The 23,100-nt window shown below is 38.9% G+C and overlaps 1 protein-coding gene across 1 annotated transcript; it reads left to right on the forward strand.

Annotated features, from left to right (window-relative positions):
- The first annotated feature begins 1,324 nt into the window (after positions 1 to 1,324).
- Positions 1,325 to 21,854, forward strand: marchf4 (membrane associated ring-CH-type finger 4). The gene is made up of 5 exons (XM_044130744.1): positions 1,325 to 1,788; positions 2,127 to 2,861; positions 15,134 to 15,289; positions 17,136 to 17,328; positions 20,812 to 21,854. The coding sequence occupies exons 2-5, from the start codon at positions 2,412 to 2,414 to the stop codon at positions 21,231 to 21,233; spliced, it is 1,221 nt and encodes a 406-aa protein (XP_043986679.1). The 5' UTR covers positions 1,325 to 1,788; positions 2,127 to 2,411; the 3' UTR covers positions 21,234 to 21,854.
- Positions 21,855 to 23,100: the final 1,246 nt, after the last annotated feature.

The following is a 23,100-nucleotide window of genomic DNA, read 5'->3' on the forward strand; positions in this document are numbered from 1 at the left end:
TGTTTATGGATTCAGGTAATCAATTTTCTAGCATTTCATCCACTCTGTTCAAACAGACCTTTCTGTTGTTATGCCTGTTGTCTTCTGTTCATCATGCAGGTTGTTCTTTGTTTTAGTCCTACCATGTCTACAATTAATTTTGCATGTTTCATTAAACACTCTTTAACTAAAGAGTGTTTAATTCTTTAAACACTCTTTAATTAAGAGGCAGGCCGAACCAACCTGTCGGCCTGGTTCGGCCTGCTTCCTGCCTCCTCACTTGGATGTTTAACTGAGCGCTGTTCAGTTTATCACCTGAAAACAGAAATAGTAGCACATCTACATACTGACCCAGACATTGTTGCCTGCCTAACAAGGTGAACATTACTTTGAGAAGCAGCCAAGAGGTCAATGGTAACTAAGGAAGAGATAGAGATCCACAGCTCCCTAAGCAAGTCTGGCATGGAAATAAACTCTGCATATCACCTAAAATACCATCCACAATGTGAAGCATATGGAGGCGGCAGCAAATTTTTGGCTGAAGTTTATAGAGAAGACAGATGTAGCTAAATACAGGTCAATCCAGGAAGACAATCTGTTAAAAGGTGCTAAAGAGTTGAGACTGGGGCAAAAGTTGACCATTCAGGTCTGTCTGTCAGAAAAAACTGCAACAACATTCATTACATTTTGTGGTTGTAATGTCACAAACAGGAGGAATGAATATGTTTTTGCAAGACACCAAAAATCAAAAAGAGCATTTTGAGGATGGAGACTGACTGGAAAGCCAAACACATATCAGGCCTTAAAGCCAAAAATGAATTCCAGCACCTTTCTGTCAGTCAGGCTGTTGCAGCGTTGCAGTGTTTTTCTGTTATTGCCGAAATCTCCTTGTTTGTTTCTTCTTCTCCTGCCTGGTGGCCACCCGCTGGTTACACTCTTCATCTGTCATCCCAGAGCCCATCACACTGGAGCTCAGGTGTCAGCTCCCATCAGGTGTCTGTAAACATCCGAAATGTACAAAGTAGAGGAAACCGGCTACACATCCATTTTTAATGGCACATAGACCATAAGGCAATCAGAGCCAGAGAGGTAATTATTTTAGATTGGTAAGATTGCTAAGTAAAACTGTTCTATTTTGCAATTACTCCAGCTAATGGTTGATTTTGTTTTATATTAGAGGTGGTAGATGGATTGCATCTAATCCTCTTAGTATAATCAGATTGCCTAAAATCGATGAATTGCATGTATATTACCTTTTTAAAAAATATGAAAAGCCACCAATAAACATACATCCATGTCTGCCAAAGCGCTCTAATCCAGCCCTTGGATCTACAGAAATCCCTTTGTTGTTGTTTTTTTAAAAAAACCCTATAATATAGAGAAAACAAGTCCAGGCTAATTATACATATTCCTGTGTTTTTTGCATAGTTGTAGTATTGAGTTGGCTGCTTGCATCACTGTGCGGCGGTGACGTGCGGCGTCTGGGAGCTGTCCCAGGAATAATGGTGCTGAAGCTGCAGCACCCATCCAGCAGCCAATGATCACAGGAGGACCGGAGGCTCTGTGCGGACGCTTTTCACCCGGAGCAGGACGGTCCGACAGCCCGGGTGGATTTTTTCACCCCTTTATACCGGATGGATTTAAACCCCCTCTGGTTCAGTCCTCGGATGCGGAGAGATTTGATGATTTGGGAATGTAAATGCTTCCCGGAGAGACGTGCAGCCGAGACCTGCAGTCTGGATGAAAATCTGTGAGGGAAACAGAGAAATTGAGGATCGTGTTGCTTGAAATCGGTGTATATTTCCTCAGGTAAGACCGAATCTGCTTCCCAAATATGGCAAACCATCGGTTGACTTAATTTGGTCAGAAAGCCTTGCAAGACATCCACATCAATCTGCGCTCTGCTGGATTAAATCGCAGTGGCTGTCAATGTGAGAAAATTTTTAATTCAAAGATCAAGTGCTTAGTGTTTCTGTTTCCGATTCTTTTTAAAAGGCAGACTATGAATCAGGAGGGATAAGCCTGTCCATACAGTTCATGTTGTAGCAGACAGTTTTAATTATGAGGCCATGAAAGGAGGAGAAAATGTAGCTTTATGAAATAAATTCATATTTCCATGTGTCTAATATTTAAATTTCCTCTTTTAGATGTTTCATTCTCATGGACCTAATGGCTTCAGACACTTGTTTGCATCGATGGGATTTATTTCCATTTTCTGTTTACATCTTCTTGGGAAGACAATAAAAGTCCAACCTTTGGAATAGTGATCCGATTCAGAATAACATAAACTAAAAGAGCTCATTTAAACCCCGATAACCCGCGTTTCACCCAACCACGTATGCAGAGGTGTTTGCTTATGCCGGGGACACAAACAGCACTCATCTTCCAGCACCTCGGCTCGGTGCTGTGATCTTCTGGCCGGACACAGCCCGATGCAGCGCAGCCGGGGCATGCTGAAGAGCCGCTGCTGCGTCCTGCTTGGTGACCTAAGGGTGCTCCTTCTCGGGCCACGGGCACCGCCGACACCGCTGCCTCCGCTGACCCCCATGAGCGGCCAAGCTTCGGAAAGCCATGAGGCGAGCGTCACCGTCACCGTCCCCGACAACAACAACACCCTAACGCGGAGCCACCAGCAGCAGCAGCAGAACGGAGGCGACCGGACTGTGCCGTCTGCGGCCGGAGCCGCCGGGGCCCCGGGCGGAGAGCGGCCGGTTGGGGGCTGGGTGGACGCCGCCGAGCTGTCCGCGGCTCTTCGCGGCTGTAGCAGCTCTTCTGATGACTGCTCAAAGGGGAAGCTGGAGGAGAGGTTCTCTCTTACCAGCTACACGGAGAGTGGCTTCAGGACGCCTGTCTGCAGGATCTGCTTCCAGGGACCAGAGCATGTAAGTCCTGGGAAATATGCTCCTCTTGATCAAAGCAGGATTAACACCCTCTTTGGGCGCCTGTAGGCGATAATACTCGGGGATCCGGCTTAATTACATGCAAATACCATGACAAATGAATACATCTGAAGTCTTCCATTCAGTCCTGTAGCAAAATATTTATCACCTTGCAGATTTCTTCTATTTTTCCTCTTTACTTGCACTTGTTTCAAATAATCAAAATATAGATTTGTTCTGCTCTGTGTTTAAATTCCCCTTTAATAAAGGTGAGTTTATTAGATTTCACTCGCCAGACTCAGCTCTGATTACTGACAGACTTGAATCAATCAGTTCCCAACTTGGACCTGTCTGACGACATGAAACAGGCACCACACCATCTGTTTAAAAAATTTGCAAAACCAATCCGTTGCTATTCCAAATGCTTGAAAGCATAATTAGGTAATTGGTTTAGGTTTTTATTTTTTGAGATTTTTAGGCCTATTCATGTGAATAGAATGACTACATTCTTGTTCATGCAATGAACGAGAATTCAATTAATTCATTTTATTCTTTTTTTGCAGGTCAGGTCACTGCCATAATGCTCTAGACAGTAATCCTGGGACTGATAGTGAAAATGAACTCTTTCTAAAACAATGTTGTCACAGACAATTTTAATTATGAGGCCATGAAAAGAGGAGAAAACTCTCAGTTGGTTCCCATTTACTTTTTTCCCATTGATAAAATAAAATCGCCAAAAGGCTCTTTTTGATGATCTAAAACAGAATGATTTTTTTAAGGGGTATAAATACTTTCTAAGAACTAATTTTAATCTGTCTGCCTTGCGTTTCTCAGGAATTAGTGTCGCAAATATTTCCACAGCATAAAAGCATAAAAATACATACTTCCTGGTTTGATAACGCTTACGTAACATTTATGTGAATATTAAGTCACACTTGTATTAGGAGCCAGAACCGGTGCTGTTCAGCTTCATGAAGAAGCGTCCCATTTCTCAGTGGAATATTGTCACCTGAATTAAGTGCTGGGAGATAAAGAGGAGGGAAAAGCTTTAGTAGAGCCCTAAAATGGCTTTCAGCCTGAGTCTAGATAACACTTTGATCTTTAACCTTCATTGATTCTACAGTTTTAAAGAGCAGTATGTCCAAGTCGTTTGCTTTGTGTTTGGAGAAAGCAAACAGACACGGTTAACCCTAAATCTTTGCATGTGGTATTGTACATGTAACATGTGCAACAAAAGAAAAACATGAAAAATAAAATGTTTCTCCATATAAACAGTTAGAAATTGGCTGTGGTGTTTAAAAGTGCCAAGAACACATCATCACCCCTCCACTGGCATTGTGAGGCAGGGTGTATCCAGGCTTCCAGATTGTTTATGGTGCAGGTAAAATCAAGACTCATTGAACCAGTAAATAGTTTTCCAATTTGTTACTGTCCCATTTTGTTGAGCCTGTGGGAATTAGCCTCAGTTTCCTGATCTTGACAGATGGGGGACTCTTTGCGGTTTTCTCCTGTAGCCCATCTGGTCCAAGGTTTGATGATGGTTGTGTATGAAAACCTCTGGACCAGTTTCAGAATCAGATCAGCTCTGAACAACCATCCAATATTCAGGGACACATTTTTCCTATTCTGATTCTTTGTTTGAACAACGATTCAGTTATCCGTGTCTGGATCCCTAAATGTTGAGCTGCTGTAAAATTATTAGATTTTTTGCTATTTTTATTGAGCAAGCAGTTGGAAAACTGTTCATAATAAAGTAGTTGGGAGGTCTTTAGTGCCAATTCACAACAAATATCATCTCAACATTACAAAGTTATTTATATACAGTTCAATTCAGCCAAAATTGATTTGAAATTCAGATTATTTCATGGAGCAATGTCATTGTTTTTCTAGTTTAACTGGGTTTTTAATGTTTCTTTACATCTTGCACTGATAGTTTGTGTTTCAGGCATTTTGCATTGCTATTTTGGGAGTTAGGAGCCAAATGATGTGAAGGTCACTGCTGTAGCAGACCAGAAAATCCACATTATCATCTAGAGTTGAGCAGAGTTCATAGAAGGGAGAACATGTTTGCAAGGTTGATACCTTTGTAGAATAAACCACATATCTAATTAAGCTGCATCACTGAATCACATTGCAGAGATGCAATTAAGAGCAAAATTAAGAACAAAGCACAGCTCTTGCAATAAATACAGGTCTGTGCAGAAGCAGTTTAATGTTTCTTTTTTTTTTTTTTTTTTTTTTGCTGTTGTTGTTTTATTTACTTTTGGAGGTTTTTATTTTTTTTCTCACCTTGGGTCTGACACTGAAGTCTCGTCATTTGTCTCCACTGGCTGAGAAACGGTAGCACACACTTCCATGATCGCAATGCTACTCAGTGTTCTGAGATTTGTCACTAACTTGTTTTACAGAAGCTGTTCATAAAATGAATAAAATATATTCAGTGGCTAGAAACCTCCCCACATCGTTTTAACTTCACACGGGTTACAATGTTCTGAGAATTCAGTTTTTGTTTTTTTGTTGGTTTTCTTTCTGAGGTTTACAGCTGCAACTTCATTTCCAAAATAAAAAGAATAAAATTTACTTTTAGTATCTTATTAAAGCAGACACACAGCTCGCGGTTTGCACTTTCCCCCTCTTCTTATCCCTCTGCATGGCTTGTAAAGATAGCTGCTGCTGCTGGTGGTGCCGGAGGGATAATGAAAGACCTTGTCCTGCCGGCTGACAAGTGTGGAGGATACGCAGAGATGCAGAAACAACTCATTACAGTCAGACACATCAGAGCGTTACCTGCATGACAAAATCAAATAATACCTCTGCCTCGGCTCCTCATGTCCGCCACCCGCAACAGACAAATATTAATAATAATAATAAATGTAACATGATGTTTGACAGCAGAAGGAAAGAGCATTTGGGTTAATGATGTTGCAGTTCTACACATTTGGAGCTGTATTGGTGATAATTGCACACATCATCGAACAGAGCAGGGGAAAAAAATGTGAGAGGAGGTGCCTGAAATAAAACATTAAGCTAGAAATTATAATTCCTGCAGAAATGGGTTAGCTGATCTGTTTAAGATCCTGAGCTGAGCATTAGGAATATTAGTATAGCAAATGGTGTAAAAGGAATATGCGGAAGAAGTCCCGTCAAAAACTGTGTCAGAAACATGGCCAAAGCAGTGGGTTAAAAGTAAGGATGCATAATTTATGTCTCAGAAAACCATAACTGATTTTCACATGCACTCTATGGAAAAATTGATGTGATTTTCCTGCTTGAAGGGCATGCAGTTGAAATTCCCATTTGGAAGCCACACTATGTGAAAGAGGATGACTTTACCTGCATCTTGATGCATAAATTATTGCAGTTTTATGAGAGAAATACCAGTGGAGAGAACATGTATGTAAAAGAAAAATACAGCCTTGTTTTTGAGCAGAATGGACATTGACCTTAACTTACAGGCTGGAAAAAGCAGCATCTGATCAAAATGTCATGAGACCTTATTTCATAGCAACACATGAAATATGTGTTGCTGTAATTTTATAAAAATCAGTAAAACACAATAAAAACTGAAATATGTGGTAATAACTGCTTTCATCCATTTAAAGCTTTATTGGTGCATATTGCTAAATGTAAGAGGAACATAAATACATTTCAAAGAGCACAATTATATAGTGATTTAAAGGTTTACATGAGTTATTTATATGGAAGCTTTGTTTAAAAAAGTGGAATATTTTAAAAACCTATTAAAGTTATATGAAGTAGAGGCTACAGCTATTATATTCTCAACATAGTTGAATGTTTTTGATATTTCAATAGTTGAAATTACACATAGATTGTCAAGGTAAAGCCCTGAGAAAAACATGCTTGCTTTTTCTCTATACTGAAATATTTTAGGTCAACAAACCTTTAAATATCAGACATAAATCATCTGAGTGAATACAAATCCCGTTTTCAAATCACAATTTCATTAATTGATGGAAAAACAAACTCTTAAAACCAACTCGGCATGTGTGACTAAGTAAATCATAAAACAACAGAGTTTAGATATTTTTATTGGAAACCTGCAGATCTGCAGAATCAAGAAATCATTTAATTGTCTGATAGCATGAAATAGGCACACAGGTCTCAAACAACAGCATGTCATCTAACAAACTTCAAGAACAGATGACAAAGTCATTGACATCTTTTGTCCTGGAAACTGTTTCAAAGCCTCTTTGAAGGCTTTTGAAATTCAGTGAAGCGCAGTGAGATCCAATATTCACAAATAGAGAAACATGGAAAAGTGGCAGACCATTTAAATTGCTCTTAGAGAACTTGCCTGTGTTCATGAAAAATGGCCTTTTTTGTGTCTTCCAGGCACATAATGCAATTTTAAAACACAATCAAGTAACTATGTTACCACTTATTATAAAAAAGACTGTGTATATATCAGACAGCTAAGCTGTATGAGCTAAGCAGACTTGCAGTTCTACTAGGTGTTTGCTAATTGCTGCTGCCACTAGTCTGGAGGAACCTGAATGCGTGGGCGAGGGGTGCTCTGTGAGGTGGAAGCTCGACTTGAGACTGCAGTTCCTTACAGAAGCAAACATTCAGGCAGCCTTGAATCGCTGCCGTGAGAAATTAAACAATTCCTCAAGCGCGCATAAAAGAAACAATTTAATACTCCAGGTATGTTTTTGGTGAGGGAATAATGATATAACGTGATACAAAGCTATTAAAAGTCAATTTTACATAATACTCCCACCATTAAATTTTATTGAGATGTTGTGGCATGACTTTATACTGATCATTTATTCTGTGGGGGAATTAAAACAGTTCTGCAAAAAACAGTGGGCAAAACAGATGCTTGATGGCAGCTGCTGCCACCAAGGTTAGCAAAACTGTTTGTCAGGTTTAGTTGTAAATAACTTGTTCAAAATGGACCAGGTTCCTTTGGAGAGCTTTCCTGCTTAGTAAATGAAATCATAATTTAAAAAATACGTCTTAGATGTGCCTTTATCTAGTCACACCATTTGGTTGATTATCTAATGCAATTAATTTTGTCAAGAAAAGGAATCTTTAAGGGGGCAAATACTTTTTCACAGCGCTGTGGTTGAGAACAGAGGAAAGTCTCAGCTGCTGAAGGATCTCTCCAGTGTGGCATTTTTACAGCATTCTCACAGTAAATTAGAAAGAGTCTCAGATAAATTGGTTATGTATTTTGGCAGCGCTTTTGAGACCACCCTGAAGAAAACGTCCCACCTCATCTGTTCAAAGAAAATCTCAAGAAGCAAAACAACTGAGATGAAGAGCAGAACTTCTGATCTGAATGAGCCTCATTGTTATTTCTCCTTTGACTCAGCAACAGATTCACTGTATCACTTCATGTTCTTTCCACTGTGCATAATCTCTCTATGTGTCATCGACTAATTACTACAACACCAATTTTGCATATCAGTCCACCTCTGGGCTCAGCCTTTGTAATTATTACTGGCAAGAGGTCCATTATGAGACTTAGAGACAAGGCGTCGTCATTGTTTTCTTAGAAACTCCACAGATAGTCGGCAGCACTCTGCACTGCATACAAAGTACCGTCTTGCGAAAAAAATCGCAGTATTTCCCATGGCCTCCTCCAACATGTCTCATTAAGGCTTCCCAGTAACATCGCAGCGAGTCGATAGCACTTGATTTCATTGCATCCCATCAATATGCATGTTTTTATCTTCCTTTTTCCTGCTGTCCGTGAGTTGTAGCTTTGGGTGGAGTCCAGATATGGATTTGCTGAGGTGTAAAGGAGAATGAGGGTCCACTCAGAAAGAGATGAGGGTGCTCTCCGTGTATCCCTTTATGTTACAAAGAGTACTGGCAATATTTATCTGTTTTTTTTAGCCTCTAGGATGTCACCCGGACTACGTCAGGCGGTATCTGATCTGACAGTCCACCTCCAAAACACTTCCATCTTCACGGCTGAGACAGTCGACAGAGTAGAGAAGGCACAGGTTTTTTCCTCCAACATCCCACTAAGAAAAGGGCCTTGAATGTCTGACAGAGGAAGCCACTGAAGATGATTGTATTCTGATTTAATATGGCACCACTGAATGAAATAAGCTTGTGTAATAGCTCCCCTCTATTTTCCATGAGGTAAGGCTTACAGTTTGACTTCTGCTGTGATAATGGGTAGTTTCGATTTTCATTTTCTATCTGTCAGAATATTAAAATTGTACAGTGCAGACTTTGCGAGTTTTTCTGTCAAAGTGACAGAGGAAGAGGTACATTTTAAATAGTTTTCTTTTTTAAAGGCAGGGAAACCTGGAATAAATGCCTGCTTTAAGATCAGTAATGTACCAGGTTAAAGGAAATTACACAATTCAATAACTGGGCATTTGACATGTCCTTTTATGATCCAATTCTGCCGAAAATTTGAGTAGTAAAATCTTTTAAGCAAATTAGCTGTACTATATGAGTTATTTGATTTAATCTGGAAAAAATACTATGCATTGCAGAAGTTTTTAAACCTACATATAACCACAAACTGTAATAGGTGATAGACAAACACAAAGGAGTGCATTAAAGGAAAACAATACAAGGTTTAACCTATTTTTGTTGTTGTTGTTGTTGTTGTTGTTGTTTTTGGTTTCTTTTACAAATTGCATCAAACCTCTCATATATACATTTTGCAGAACTACTTTTTGTCGAAACTGTAGCTTTTTAATAATACATCTCGACCTGCTTTGCACACGTGTAGACTAAAGATTTTTGGCCCCACACATGACTCATGTCAAGCTGTGTTTGGGATTAATAGTTGTGTAGATTCGGTAGATTTTTCCAACAGACCTGTGAATCTCTGCAGCTCCTCCAGAGTGAGCCTAGGCCTCTTGGCTGCTTTGCTAAATGATGCTTAGGTTTCCAGTTGTTTTATTCTCATACCAACTTCAGTTGATGAATTGAATAGGGCTCAGAATGATTGTGACATGGATTTCTAATCTATCTCTGCTTTAAACTTCTCTACATCTTCATCTCTCATCTTCAGCTGTGTTCTTTGCTCGTCTTGTTGCTCTTTGTTCTGTAATGTTCTCTAGCAAACCTCAAAGGCCTGAGATTAAATAGCAAACAGACATCAGCTCTACTAAATAGGCATCTTCTCAGGGCATTTAGATGCATTGGGTTTTGATTAGGGGCATCAGAGTAAAGGGGATTGAAGAGAAAGATACAAATGCATGCCAGACAGTATTTTCTTCGTAAAATTCCATTAAAATCAGTCGAAGTTTGTTGTAATGTAATACCTCAAAGGGAATCACTCTGTTAGCCATACAGCTGGATGTGCAGAAAATTCAAAGGTTCAGCATTCTTGTTTCCATATCAGTGGATGGTTGTGTTCTTTAAAAAACATGAAGCACATTTCAACCTGTTATTTGTTCTATTTAGGGAAAGGTCAGTGAGAGGCCTAACAGGGGGCTCTTTGTTGCTTTCTTGCAGCATTTGCTTCATCCCAGCCTACGCTTTCAGACCTGACCTTAACCTGGATCATGTACAGAACTGTCATTTTTATTGCTTTTAACCAGAAACAGAACAATTGTTCTGGGAAATCTTTGTGTGAATCACACTTATTGAAATACTGAGGAATATTTTCATGTGTGACAGGTCCTAATGTTGTCCTTCTATTATTTCTAGCATATGTTAAAACTATAGGTTTTCTTGCTTGTCTAGAAAAGAAGAATAAGCTTCCATTCCTAAATCTTAACAGGAACAAAGCACTTGGAAAACATGTTTTCCAGAGCACAAAGAGAGGCCTTAAGGGTCATGTTGGCATCATTATTTTTATATGGCCTTCCAGCATAGAGGCACTCTGTATGCTAGCTGTACGCAGGATAGGATGCTCAGCCATTTGTTGGGAATGGGAGATAAACAAGTTACATAAACACTTCACATCTTTTTTTATTATTTGTGTTTGGGGAGGTAAACAGACTGAAGATGTTAATGTATAAAATGAGATTAGAGGCCGTTTTTTATTTCTATAAATGTCACTGTTCTCAAAAAAACCATCAGTGTAAGCAAAGGTGAAATTTTATGATTTTAATTTATACCTTTCTGGGCTAATTCTTTTGTGTTTTGTAGACTATTTAAATCCACAGAAGAATCAGAGGTGTTTTGTTTTATAGAATAAATGCTTGCAGCCTGGCTATTATTGGCCATTATAAAAATCACTTTCAGTCAGTTTCTGTGTGAGCTAGTATATTATACTACAGTTTTCCTCAGTTGGAGTTAATAGAGTTCACTCGTATTGATTCCAGGCTCTTATGTGAATAGCCCAACCTAATTTATTTTCATCCCATTATATATCCATAGCAATACGAGCTAATTTTATAGGGAGAAAATTAGATGTTCTGGGTTGTTTTGGGATAATGCAGCACAGGGAGGTGGAGTAATGCAGCCAAAGACGTGTATTTCCTGGATGCATTTCTATTTGATCAGCAAAAGGACAGTAAGTTGCCACTTTCTGCATGTGTCGGCTGTCATGCCATGTTTGTTATCGGACTCCCCTGCCTTCTCCAGCCACTGTTGTATAGGAGTGATCCGGGTTTCAGCTCTTGGCTGCAATCGGGCCAGTCGCAGCGAGCGGCCCGAGTCCCACTGGACTCGACAGAAGTGTTCTGGTGCTCCTGCCAATACACTCCCACCCTGGCCATCTGTGGATGAGCCTTTTCTCCTGCAACTCACTCGATTTTCCTCTCTTCCCTTCAAACCGGGGTGCTGCTCCATCTGTCGGAGATGTCAGCACAATACTGGGGAAATATTTTGGAAACTTGCAGATTTTTTTATTTTATTTCTTTTTTTATGGGTGTTTCTGTTTCAATCTTTCTGCTCGTTATAGACAGGAAGAGGAAATGCTGCATTAACCTCAGAATTTAACACCTCAGCTGAAAGAAGAGAGAGGAAGGGGAATTTGTTACATCAGACAGGGTGGGCTAATTTTATGTTTATTCACTACAAGTCCCTTTTTTGCCTTGTTAAGACGAAAAACCCAGAAAGAAACATTAATGTATAAGCTTTTAGGTTTTTTTAAAGTATTCTCAGGGTAGGGTATGACTTTAATGGGTACACTTACATTTTTTAGATCATAACAAATGTCAAGATTGGCACAGTGCCTTGCAAATGTAGTCATACCTCTTGAACGTTTTACATTTTTTTAATGTTACAACTACAAATCTCAATGTCTTTCACTGGGATTTTAGCCAGTGAAACAACAAAAAGTAGTGTATAATTTTGAAGTGAAAGGATCATCTTGTTTAGAAAAATAGTTTGAAAAGTATAATAATGCATTTTTCACTCTGTGACCTCGATCTTCTGTGCAGGTTTTTCTGCAAACAAAGTCTGTAGTTTGCCTCTTTTAGCTCTGAACATCTACACTGTAGAAAACGTCTCTAATTTATGATAAAACGCTGGCAGCTGCCAGAATTATATTGTATTTTCTCTGTAAAGTTCCAGTTTTTAACCGTAAATAAGAGATATTTTCTTTTTTTTCAGTGTACAGTCTGACATTTTTGTCCATTCTTCTTTGCAAAGTAAGTTAAACTTAGACTGAAAGTGAAACAGCAATTTCCAAGTCTAACAATAGATTTTATTGTTCTCCGTCTTCAAACAAGAAAATTGTTTGAAGACTGCAGCCAGTAATAACGTTTTTACAGCCAGAAATAACTTTTCTCTCAGTATTGTTTCGTGTTTAACATCCATCTTCCCATCAACTGTGACCAGTTTCCCTTTATCTACTGAGGATGATACTGCCACTACCATGTTTCATTGCAGGAGTAGCCTATTCAGGATGATGTGTGGTGTTTGTAGCTGTTTGTTCAGTTATTCTCTAACAAAACTAAAAGGCCTCCATGGAACTGTTGTGGAACTGAAATTCAAAATTACACACAGATGGGATCTTTCTATGAACTGAATTTCCTCTGGAAGCAGTTGTGTAATATTTATGGATATCAGAGAAAAACAGGTGAATACAAATGCACATAACTGTTTCCAGATTAAACAAAAAGTTTTTCTTCTACGTCACAATTACTACTGCTATAGCTAAACTGTGTTGGTCTGGCCCATACAGTCTCAGTAAAATACATTGACGTCTGTGGTTTTAATGTGGCAATGCTTAAAAGTTCAAGGTCATGTAAATGAGCTTGGGAACAAGGACAGAGGCTCTCCTCTCTTTCTAAAGCTCAATAAACCACAAAAAGCATATTTATTTAGAAGTAAATATATTAATGATGTGAGTACAAATTTCATTAATGTTTCAATTTACTTGAAGGTTTTCTGAAGCTGTAATATGAATCTTGGGCAAATAAAATAGAAAAGAAGAGATGGTTAAATATTAATCAGCTTTAGTCGGAAACAAAAATAAATATCTGACCACCGTAAATAACTTAGAAAAATTGTCCATATAAATTTGTGACATACAGTATGTCCTAAGCAACGTAAAAAGAAAGGGATGCAGTAACCTGGTTACATACATCTGTCAACCCTTATTCTAAGACTTTGTTAAAGGACCTTATAATTCAATTTCAGGATTTTGTCTTCTTAAATTGAAACCTACCCTCAATTAACATTATAGTGAATAGTTTGAAATTTGGTTAATTTTTCATACTGGCATTCCAATGACTCTTTTCCATATCCATTATTTGACTAAAACCATACAGTGCAGATGGTTAAAAACGCTTCCTGTAACTATGGTAAAACATGGTAGTGGCTGCGTCATGACTGGGACTTCTTTTTTCAGAAGGAATTGTCTTTTTATTAGATTTTATGTTAAAGTGGATAAAGATTTTGTTTTTTCAGCATCAGTGAATCCAAGCATATTTCCACACCCAGAAAGAGAAAAGTTCATGAGAGAAAAATGAATATTTATGCCAGAAAGGGGAACTAAATATGATACAGGTCTGTGGTTTCCCCCTAAAGCAGGGGTGCACAAAGTCGGTTCTGGAGGGCCGACATCCTGCATGTTTTAGTTCCCTACCTGGTTTAACGCACCTGGATCAAATGATGGCCCGTTAGAAGAACTCTGACATGATGAAAAGGTTGTTGGTGCCACCAGGGAGAGAACTAAAACATGCAGGATGCCGGCCCTCGAGGACCGACTTTGGGCACCCCTACCCTAAAGGGATCTATAGACAAAAAGATGTCCATAATCTTAAACACTTAGAGAACTTTTACAAGTTAGAGTTGGAAAACATTGTCAAATAAAGACGTGATTCAGCCTCCAATCAAAGACGACTGGATGAAACCAGGTTATTGTAGCTTTATTCTAACAGTTCTGTTAGTTTTTCAGTTGAATTGTAGAGGATTTATGGTGGCTCATACCTAGAAAAGGATTTATCATGGTCTCATTCTTTACAAGACTTATCAAATGTCATTTCCCCCTGCTTGATCAAACTGGTTTCTGTCAAGTTGTATTTGCAATCATGAGGTACAATGTCTCTATGGACACAATCCCTTTTTCTCTTTCACTGGTTTTAATGCTTTGTCCAACTCGTCATTCATTTAACGGGTTGCTGCATCAATGTACGTTTAGCACAGTATTTTACAGCTTAGTTGTGCTTTGAGTTTCCATTTAGCCTTCGGTGGTTAATCCTCCATCTTCAACAGTAGCAGTAATCAAGTATTTGCCTGTCAAGTAAGTGTAAGGCAAAGCTTTCATTTCACACCTGAATGGTGCTGCGGGCTGCACCCTGCTTTGTGTATGAGAGTGTGTTTTCCTGTATCTAATGCACATTGAGATCCCTTGTAAAATCAATAAGCCAGAGTAAAGATACATATCTGTGTATGTAGTGTAATTCAGAATATTGTGTGTAGGTGGGTAACAATGGCGGAGTAAATAAGATGAGAAAACTAGTTGTTGTCTGGCTGTCAGCGATTACTGTAGGCAGAGTTTTCCTCTGAATCACAGGCATCAATCAAGCTTTACATAACAAGAAAATACATCATGCTTTAAATTTATCTACAGTTGATGCTTCTTCCTCCAGGTTATTCTTGGATCTCATGCAGTATAGAAATGTCTGGAATTTGATTTGAAATCTGATCCAAAAAAAAGACAACAGAGTAAATGTTTAACTTGTTTCCATCATTTAGTACCATGTTTGAGAGTTTTGATTTCTCTGGAATAATTAAACCCAGTCAAGTATTGGTTTATTTTTTTCTACCTCAATGTCCAAAATGTTGAAGGAATAGCGAGAAAATATCCAGAAAAAATGTGGTTCTTGGAAAAGGAAAATCCACAGGATCCCTTCTTGACGGAGTGTTTGTCCCTGCAGGGAGAGCTCCTGAGCCCGTGTCGCTGCAGTGGGTCGGTACGCTGCACCCACCAGCCATGTCTCATCAAATGGATCAGCGAGAGAGGCTCCTGGGCCTGCGAGCTCTGTTACTACAAATATCAGGTCATTGCCATCAGCACCAAGAACCCATTACAGGTAAGCCTCGGAAGCAAAAAGCACCACTGTGAAAGTGCTTTTCAGATTTGATCACATTCTCCTTAAATGCTTACTAGTCAAGGATTACTGGGAATAACTACAAACAGTGCCCCGACAAATACCATAAATACCGAGTATTAAAATATTTGTTTCCCCTTGTCTCTTCATATCAAATTGTTTGTTGGATGTTGAGCCCAAAAACTCAGTTTTTAGAGCTTGCATTGTAGAAATAAAAAGAAAGAGGTTCAGTTCTAGTTTTGCTTTGATCATAAACCAAGGAGGGGGAAAAAATGGGCTTTTTGAATTAAACAAGTCTTTCTCTCTTTGATCCTTAAAACAGAGAGAACACGCTTTCCTCTCGGATTTAGCTTCTAGTGGTGTGACAAGAACGTTATTGAGAGAGTTTGTGGTAAGACTGATGTCAGAAAGAAAGTAATCAGCTGGGGAAACAGTTCTGGTGGAAAGTTTAGATACACTCTTTAAGTGCATAAACATTATATTAATTTGGTAATGATACTTAGATAAATGCTCCTTTGCAAACTGCAGAGAAAAAAAAAATTTTTATTCCCACCAACAAGCTTCTGGCATTGTTCTGATTGGACTTTTGATCGGTCATCTTGGCAGAACTGTTAGAGGTTCTTTAAACTGACTGGTTTTCAAATAAATTGTAGTGTTAAGCTCATTTTTAAGCTTAATGTTAGCATCATTTATCAACCTAAAACCAGTTCGGATTGCAGTTTGGTATCATTGTCCTGCCAGAACATCCAACTGGACCCCAGTTCCTACAATGTGACCCAAACTGGTTAGCAAATTTAGGAACAATCCAGAAACTACCAAACCTCAAGCAAAAAACTCAAATACGTAACACTAGGTTTCTGAAATTACTCTGACCTTTGCACCGTTGAAGTTCCAAGAAACAAACAGGCTACAATAAGAGCTTCCATTTATGGCAAGAAAAGTTGTCAAATATCCAGGCAGAATCCTGGATATTCCTATTATTGATCAATAGAAAAATGTTGGGTTAAATGAGCAAGTGAAGCAAGAAAGCAACTTAGATATCCTATATTATTAAATATTCAGGCGCCCATGTGGGGTTGCATCTATAGCAATAAGCCTGGATTCATAATTTCCACTTTGTGCTTCTTTAGAAGGACTGACTTTTTGCTAAGTGGGTGGCTTAATGTGGTCGACCTTTTTTTAAGCAGCTGGTATAATGAACTGAACTTGACTGAATTGGAAAATATAGGAATTTATTTGACAAAGTTTCTCTTTATGAAGGAACATATTATATATTTCTGTTATTCAAAGAGAATGGGGTTGTTTTAGGAGACATTTGTTGAGAATTGGCTTGACAAAAAACAAAAAACAGAGTTGAATTTAATTAAATAATACTTTTAAATTTAAATCTTCCTAAAATAGCACCAAGTCATTTTTTAGCCTAAAGTGATTTTGGAAAAAAATATAAAAAATAAATCATTTTTGTCAAATGATTTAGACAGAAAAAAAAATCACTTTTGGCAAAAAATTACTTAGACCCTTATTTTAGGAAGGTTGCAATATGTCGTCTTCTCCTGCTGAAAAAAATAAACAAACATTCCATTTATGAATGTATGTAAATTTCTGACCTATCCTGTAACGGATAAATCTGACATTTTATGACTGTCTTACTTTGAAATATATATATATATATATATATATATATATATATATATACTTTATTCCCTTTTGAACTAGTGATCATTCAGGTGAGTTCTGGTTTTCTCGGCTTTGTTTGAACGTTTTCCATTAAAGTCAGAGGATCAGATAAAGACCAGAGCTCTGAGGTGTATTGTGTGTCCTCTTGCAGTGGCAGGCCATCTCCCTGACTGTGATAGAGAAAGTCCAGATAGCAGCAGCCATTTTGGGTTCTTTATTCTTGATGGCGAGCATCTCCTGGCTGGTCTGGTCCTCTTTCAGCCCGTCGGCTCGCTGGCAGCGCCAAGACCTGCTTTTCCAGATATGCTACGGCATGTACGGCTTCATGGACGTCGTCTGCATCGGTGAGAAACCTCACAGGAAGCACTGATGTTTACTGTTCTTGCAGAAGTGTGAGACAGTGATTTAGAGTGATATTGAGTGCTTCCAGTCTGCTCGCATTAATCCAGGTGTGCTCAAGAGGCAGAAGTAAATGTCACGCATGTTCAGGCTGTAACCAGTATTTGTGAATGCGGCAAGCCGTTTAAAGTATTGACAATCAATGACATTAATCTATACAGTCAAATGCTTCGTGTCCATTTGCATTGGTTAGTTAAGCATTGCATGGCCACGGTTATAAATTTAATCTCGACATTAAAGATGAAAATCTGCTGCAACAAATTTTATATAATAAACTAAAGATAAACACTAGATTCTGGATAATCCACTGAACTCCATTTTAGTCTCTAATAAAAAGCTACAGCCTGAATCTCCAGGAAACTTTTGAAGCTTGCTGTGTACTGTCATAACATCAGAGGTAATAAGGTGCACCGAGGCATCTTTTTGCCGCTTTTTCCTGATTTTGAGTGGGTGTCCAAAATGAAACATATCCCATCTGTACTGTAAGCTGGCTCTCCATCTTTTGCTGCTCGAGGGTCCGCGGGCTTTGGATGAATTCCACCTTAAGAAAACTCCAACTTGTGCTGCTGCAGCAGACAGGCAGCAGGGAGAGGAGGAGAAGGAGGAGATTGATTGTCTCCGGTTTGGTGGCGAGGATTGACTGCGCAGTCATTAACTCGGCACTTTACAGAGATTAACTTGTCACCTGGTAGACGTAAAAGAGGAGAGACCTGATTAGCCTGCATAGAGAGCAGGAGTAAAGAAATGACTCAGATCTAAGGACCTAAGTAGGAATAATATATCATAACTAAGTTCTATTTTTTATGGAGAGTAGTAACACTTTATTACTCATCATTCACATTTATAGTCCCTCGCAAAAGTGTTCTCAGACTGTTTTATAATTATTATTTATTAGGATCTTATCGGCCAACACAAAGTAATGCATAATTGTGAAAGAGAAGGAAAAATGGTTTTCTTTTCTTTTTTTTACAAAAATATCTGTGGCACTCATTTGTATCCAGTATCCAGTCCCCTGTACTCCTAACTCCTAAAATCCAATGCAATCAAATGCCTTTAGGAGTCACTTAACCAGTGAAGAGAGTCCGTCTGTGTGTAATTTCATCTTCAAGATTTGTGAAGGCCTCAGAGAACAATGTGAACGAACAGCATCATAGAAATATGGGAACACAGAGAAGTTTATCCCAGGGTCTTAATGTTTCACAAAGCACTATTCAATTAAAAAAGTTTGAAATTGAGTATATGACTATATCATATCATTCCCACCCATCTAAGCTGTCAAACTAGACAAGGAGAGTATTTGTGAGAAGTCTTCAGCTCACGTGAATCTGTTGACAGGAGAACTAGAAGTCTCTTACTCAACAGATCTGGATTTTGTGGAAGAGCAGTGAGAACTCCTCTCTCCAGTTTTCCACAAGCCATGGAGAGCAACACAGCAAGCAGGGCAGGAGTAGCTCTGGTCAGACGAGACCAGAATGTAACTTTTTGTAATGCCTACAAGACGTTAACAGTGGCAGAAAGGTGACGCCCTGAACATCCCAGCCCTGCAGTGAAACCTTGTGGTGGCAACAGCATGCTGAGGCGATGAGCTGGTGGGAAGATGGATGGTTTTAAATACAGAAAAATACCTCAATAAGATTTGTTACAGGCTCACCATCCAGCAGGATAAAACGCAGAAAATTTAGCCAAAGCTGTAGGGGTGTAGCTCAGACATACTGATAAAATGTGGGGGTGCAATAGAGCCATTAATTCAGGACTAGAGCTGTGTGATGGACCCGACTCAAACGAGGACAAAAAAAGAGTTCAAATTAGAAAAAAAATCAATTTAATTCTTCCAAAATAGCAAACAAAACATAAAGATTCAATGCAAAAATAAGTCAAAGAATAAATAACAATCTTGGGCCCAATTTAACTGAGGTCAACTGAACTCTAACTGAACACAAACAAAACTGACCTTCCTAACGAAGAACAAAAAGCTGCTTAAATAGGGGTGGAGTAACCTAAATCTATCACTTGAGGGACATAACAAAAGAATAAATAAATACAAAATTAACTAAAGCATTCTATGAAACAAATAAAGCAAAACTAACTTTTACTTAACAGAAACAATAATAAGTGAATATTTAAGTGACAAAATTAACTAATTAAAAACAACTTGAAACAAGTCTCCTCCTTCAGTCTTTCAAGACAAATGGTGTGCTCCAGGTTTCCTCCTCCAGCTGTTTTGAATCAGCAGCACCTCAAACAAAAACACAAGTGTAAGTAAACCATTCAGACAGACATTAACTAAAGTGTGCACCCATTAAGAAATGTATATCTAAATGAAATAACTAACTTAAACACGTAAACTGGAATATAATATAAAGAAAAATACTAACACGATGTGGTGGTGGGAGGAGCATCCACCCCAAGCTGGTAAGCTCAGGTTTAGCTCTTCATGTGCTAGAATGGTCCAGAGAAACTCTACGCCTAACTCTGATTGGGAATCTATGACTTTAAAAATATGTGTCCACAAACACTCTGCCCACTGACTCAAGATGAGCTCAGTGGACAGAGATGCTACTTTCTAGATGTGCGAACATGGACCCAACCCAAAAGACTTTCAGCTGTAATCGCAGTGAAACTTGGTACTACCAAGTATTGACTCAGAATACAAGACACACAACTCTTCTCAGATGTTTGAGGATAAATCACACATGGGTGGACTCTATTTACTAATTAGCTTGTGGCACTTCTGAAGATAATCGGTTGCACTGCATTGTAATGAGGGATAATAGAGGAAAGCGGCTGGAATACAAATGCATGCAACACTTTTTAGACTTACTTGTGAAAAGAAATTTTGATTTCTGTTGGTTTGTTGCATAAAACTGCAATAAAATTCTCCTAAACAGGTTGTAATGTGACAAAATGTAGAATTGAGAACACTCAATAACATCTTGCTAAAGGATGAATGCATACAAATAATTGTTACTAATTAAAGGAGTGAAACTGTTCTTGTTCTGTTTACCTTTTCACCACTTGATCCTGCACATCCTCGGGATCCAGGCAACTGCTGAGAAGACCGACTCCAATTTTCCAGATACCGAGTTCAATGAACATGAATCAATAAGCAATTTTGGGCCGAGATAAGACGTTATCGAACAACTGCAGAGAGCAGATGCATCGCTTTTACCGACCTAAATCCAAAACCGGTGATTGTTGCGGTGTCATAAGTTGCTCCGTGGCTTTACTTGATAGCACAAATAAAGATTTTATCTCGGTTTTATGGCGAGGTGCTTGAAGAATGAGAGTGTTTTGTTCTGCAACTCTGTCAGTTTATACTTTCTGCAGGCTTTAACACTGTGCGAACACTGCATAGATATCGCTCTGTGGTGTCATTAAGGCTGCAGCCAGACACTGACTTTGTCTCACCGCCACTCTCCTTTCCACAGCGTTAATTGTCCACGAGGGACCCTCTGTGTTTCGCATCTTCCACCGCTGGCAGGCCGTCAACCAGCAGTGGAAGGTTTTGAACTACGACAAATCGCTGGACAGCGACGACCTGAAGGAAGCTGTGGTGGACAGGACTCTGTCTCAGCCCGGTCAGGGCTACCAGAACGGGATAGGAGTGTCCGCCTCCAACTCCTCCCTGATGGTGGTGGCCTCCACGGCCAACGGCTCCACTTCCACAGCCGTGGTGACGTCCGCGGGGGAACTGGGAGCGCACGTAGACCCGGAAAGCGGCACCACGGTGCCAGACCAACACTGTCCCTACAACATCCTCCACCTACTCAGCCACCTGAGGCAGCCAGAGGCCCGCAGCCAACCCAGCAATAGCACAAGAGAGCTGGTCATGAGAGTCACCACAGTCTGAGCAGTCAGTTGAGGCCTTATTCCACACAGAGCTGAAAGATTTCTGAACCAGCTGACAGTCAAAAGAAAAAAAAAGTGCTGTCTTAAACGCACTGGATCAATATCATGTTCTTGTTTATTTTGAAATGCATCTTTAATGTCCTGACATTGATTGAATAAAAGTCAAAGTGGTTTGATTTGCAAACTGATTGGGAAATAGTTATTTTCGTCATCAAGAAGCGTGTCTTTGTTAAAATGGTATGTAATTTTCTCAAAACTGCAGTGGAAACAATTCATATTTCTTGTAGGCAAAAAGTAAAGGCCAAGGAAAAAATAAAATGGAACAAAATCAGTTTACTCAGTATTTAAAGTTATTACATCATGTCAAACAAGTGCAGAATGATGTAAAACAGATGCAGCAAACTTTTTAGCCTTGACTGGTCTGCAGGGAAACAAAAACAAAATATGAAAGACAAAGGAGCACAATCCTCTGAATGGTGTTCTATCTTATTTTTTGCCTGAAAAAAGTCCTTGGCTTTGAATAATGTTGGCTCTCTGCAAAGGCAGCAGTAGACAAGATGAGGATTCTAACGCAGTAGTTATGTAAATTTAACAAAATGCTTTGCCATTCGAAAATAAATGTCTTTGAAAATTAGAAATACAGACTTTAAAAAACAAGTCATATTGAAATAACTGAACTTAACTCAGAAATTTCTTTTTGGTGACACTTAAACAATGTCACATTATTAGATTCAAAAATATTTTATCCAGAGTCTCTTATGAGGGGCAGCCACAGCAGACTTGGTGAGGGCTAAAGTGCTTGTAACCACATTTTTAGATGAGTTGTTGTTTTTTCCAAAAACATTTTTTTAAAGAGCTCACTCTTTATTTTGTAAATGAATGAACCAGGCAGCAAGACCTCATTTTGTACCACCCGGTCTAAAAAAACACAAAACAAGAGCATTCGTAGTAATCCTAAAACATCTGACAACGAAGTGAAATCTTAGTACAGGAAGTAATCAACTGGTTTGTTTAATTACTTCAGCCTGTTTCCTGATTCTCATTTCTGCTCCGTGGCCGTGGTGTTCCTTACGGTCCATTAGGCCGATAGTCAGGCTCATATTTGGCACACAAAGCCAGTGTTTTTTCACCCCCTTCTCTTGGCTCTCAGATTCAGTTATGCTCTTTGATATTTCCTCACGGCTCCGGTTTCATGTCAGAGATCGGTTTTTATCTCAGGGGACACCAGATCTCTGAAGCATGTAGCGGGAGGGAAGAAACGATGCTGAAAACATCCCCAAAGCAGAATACACTGAAGGGAATGGGAGGAAACTGAGATTAAGCCTCACATCAAACTGCAAGAAAGATTCTTGCAATGTCCTTATTCTAGATAATGGTTCAGCTTCTGATCTGGATGCAACGCTTTTGCAATCCATTTTCTGTTATTCTTCATATTAATTATAAATGAAAGATGGAAAACGTATAGAAAGAGAACTCTATAGAAGCCTGTGGGGAAAACTGGTAAGGTTGTACTAAACTTTCCTTCTAAACATTATCTGCCACATGGTAGCTATAGATTATTACCAGGATTCAAAAAATAACTGAGGCATTTTGAAGCAATAATCTTTTAAAAAGATACTTTTCTATCTTTTTGTTATAGCCAGCTGCGCTACAGCGATGACACTAACTTACACATAAACAGGAAAAAGTGAAATATTTTGCCAATTCTTTTTTTGTCACTTTCCTCCCTTCACACACACATGAGCTGATCAAAATATACCACACAACTTTTGAAGTCAACATGAAAATAAGTTTGCAGCGAGGTATTCCTTTAGCTAACAGATATCTGTCTGCTGCAGAACTTACACTAGCTTGAGCAAAAACATGAT

This window comes from Gambusia affinis, linkage group LG11 (genome assembly GCF_019740435.1).
Source record: "Gambusia affinis linkage group LG11, SWU_Gaff_1.0, whole genome shotgun sequence".
Classification (NCBI taxonomy): Eukaryota; Metazoa; Chordata; class Actinopteri; order Cyprinodontiformes; family Poeciliidae; genus Gambusia; species Gambusia affinis.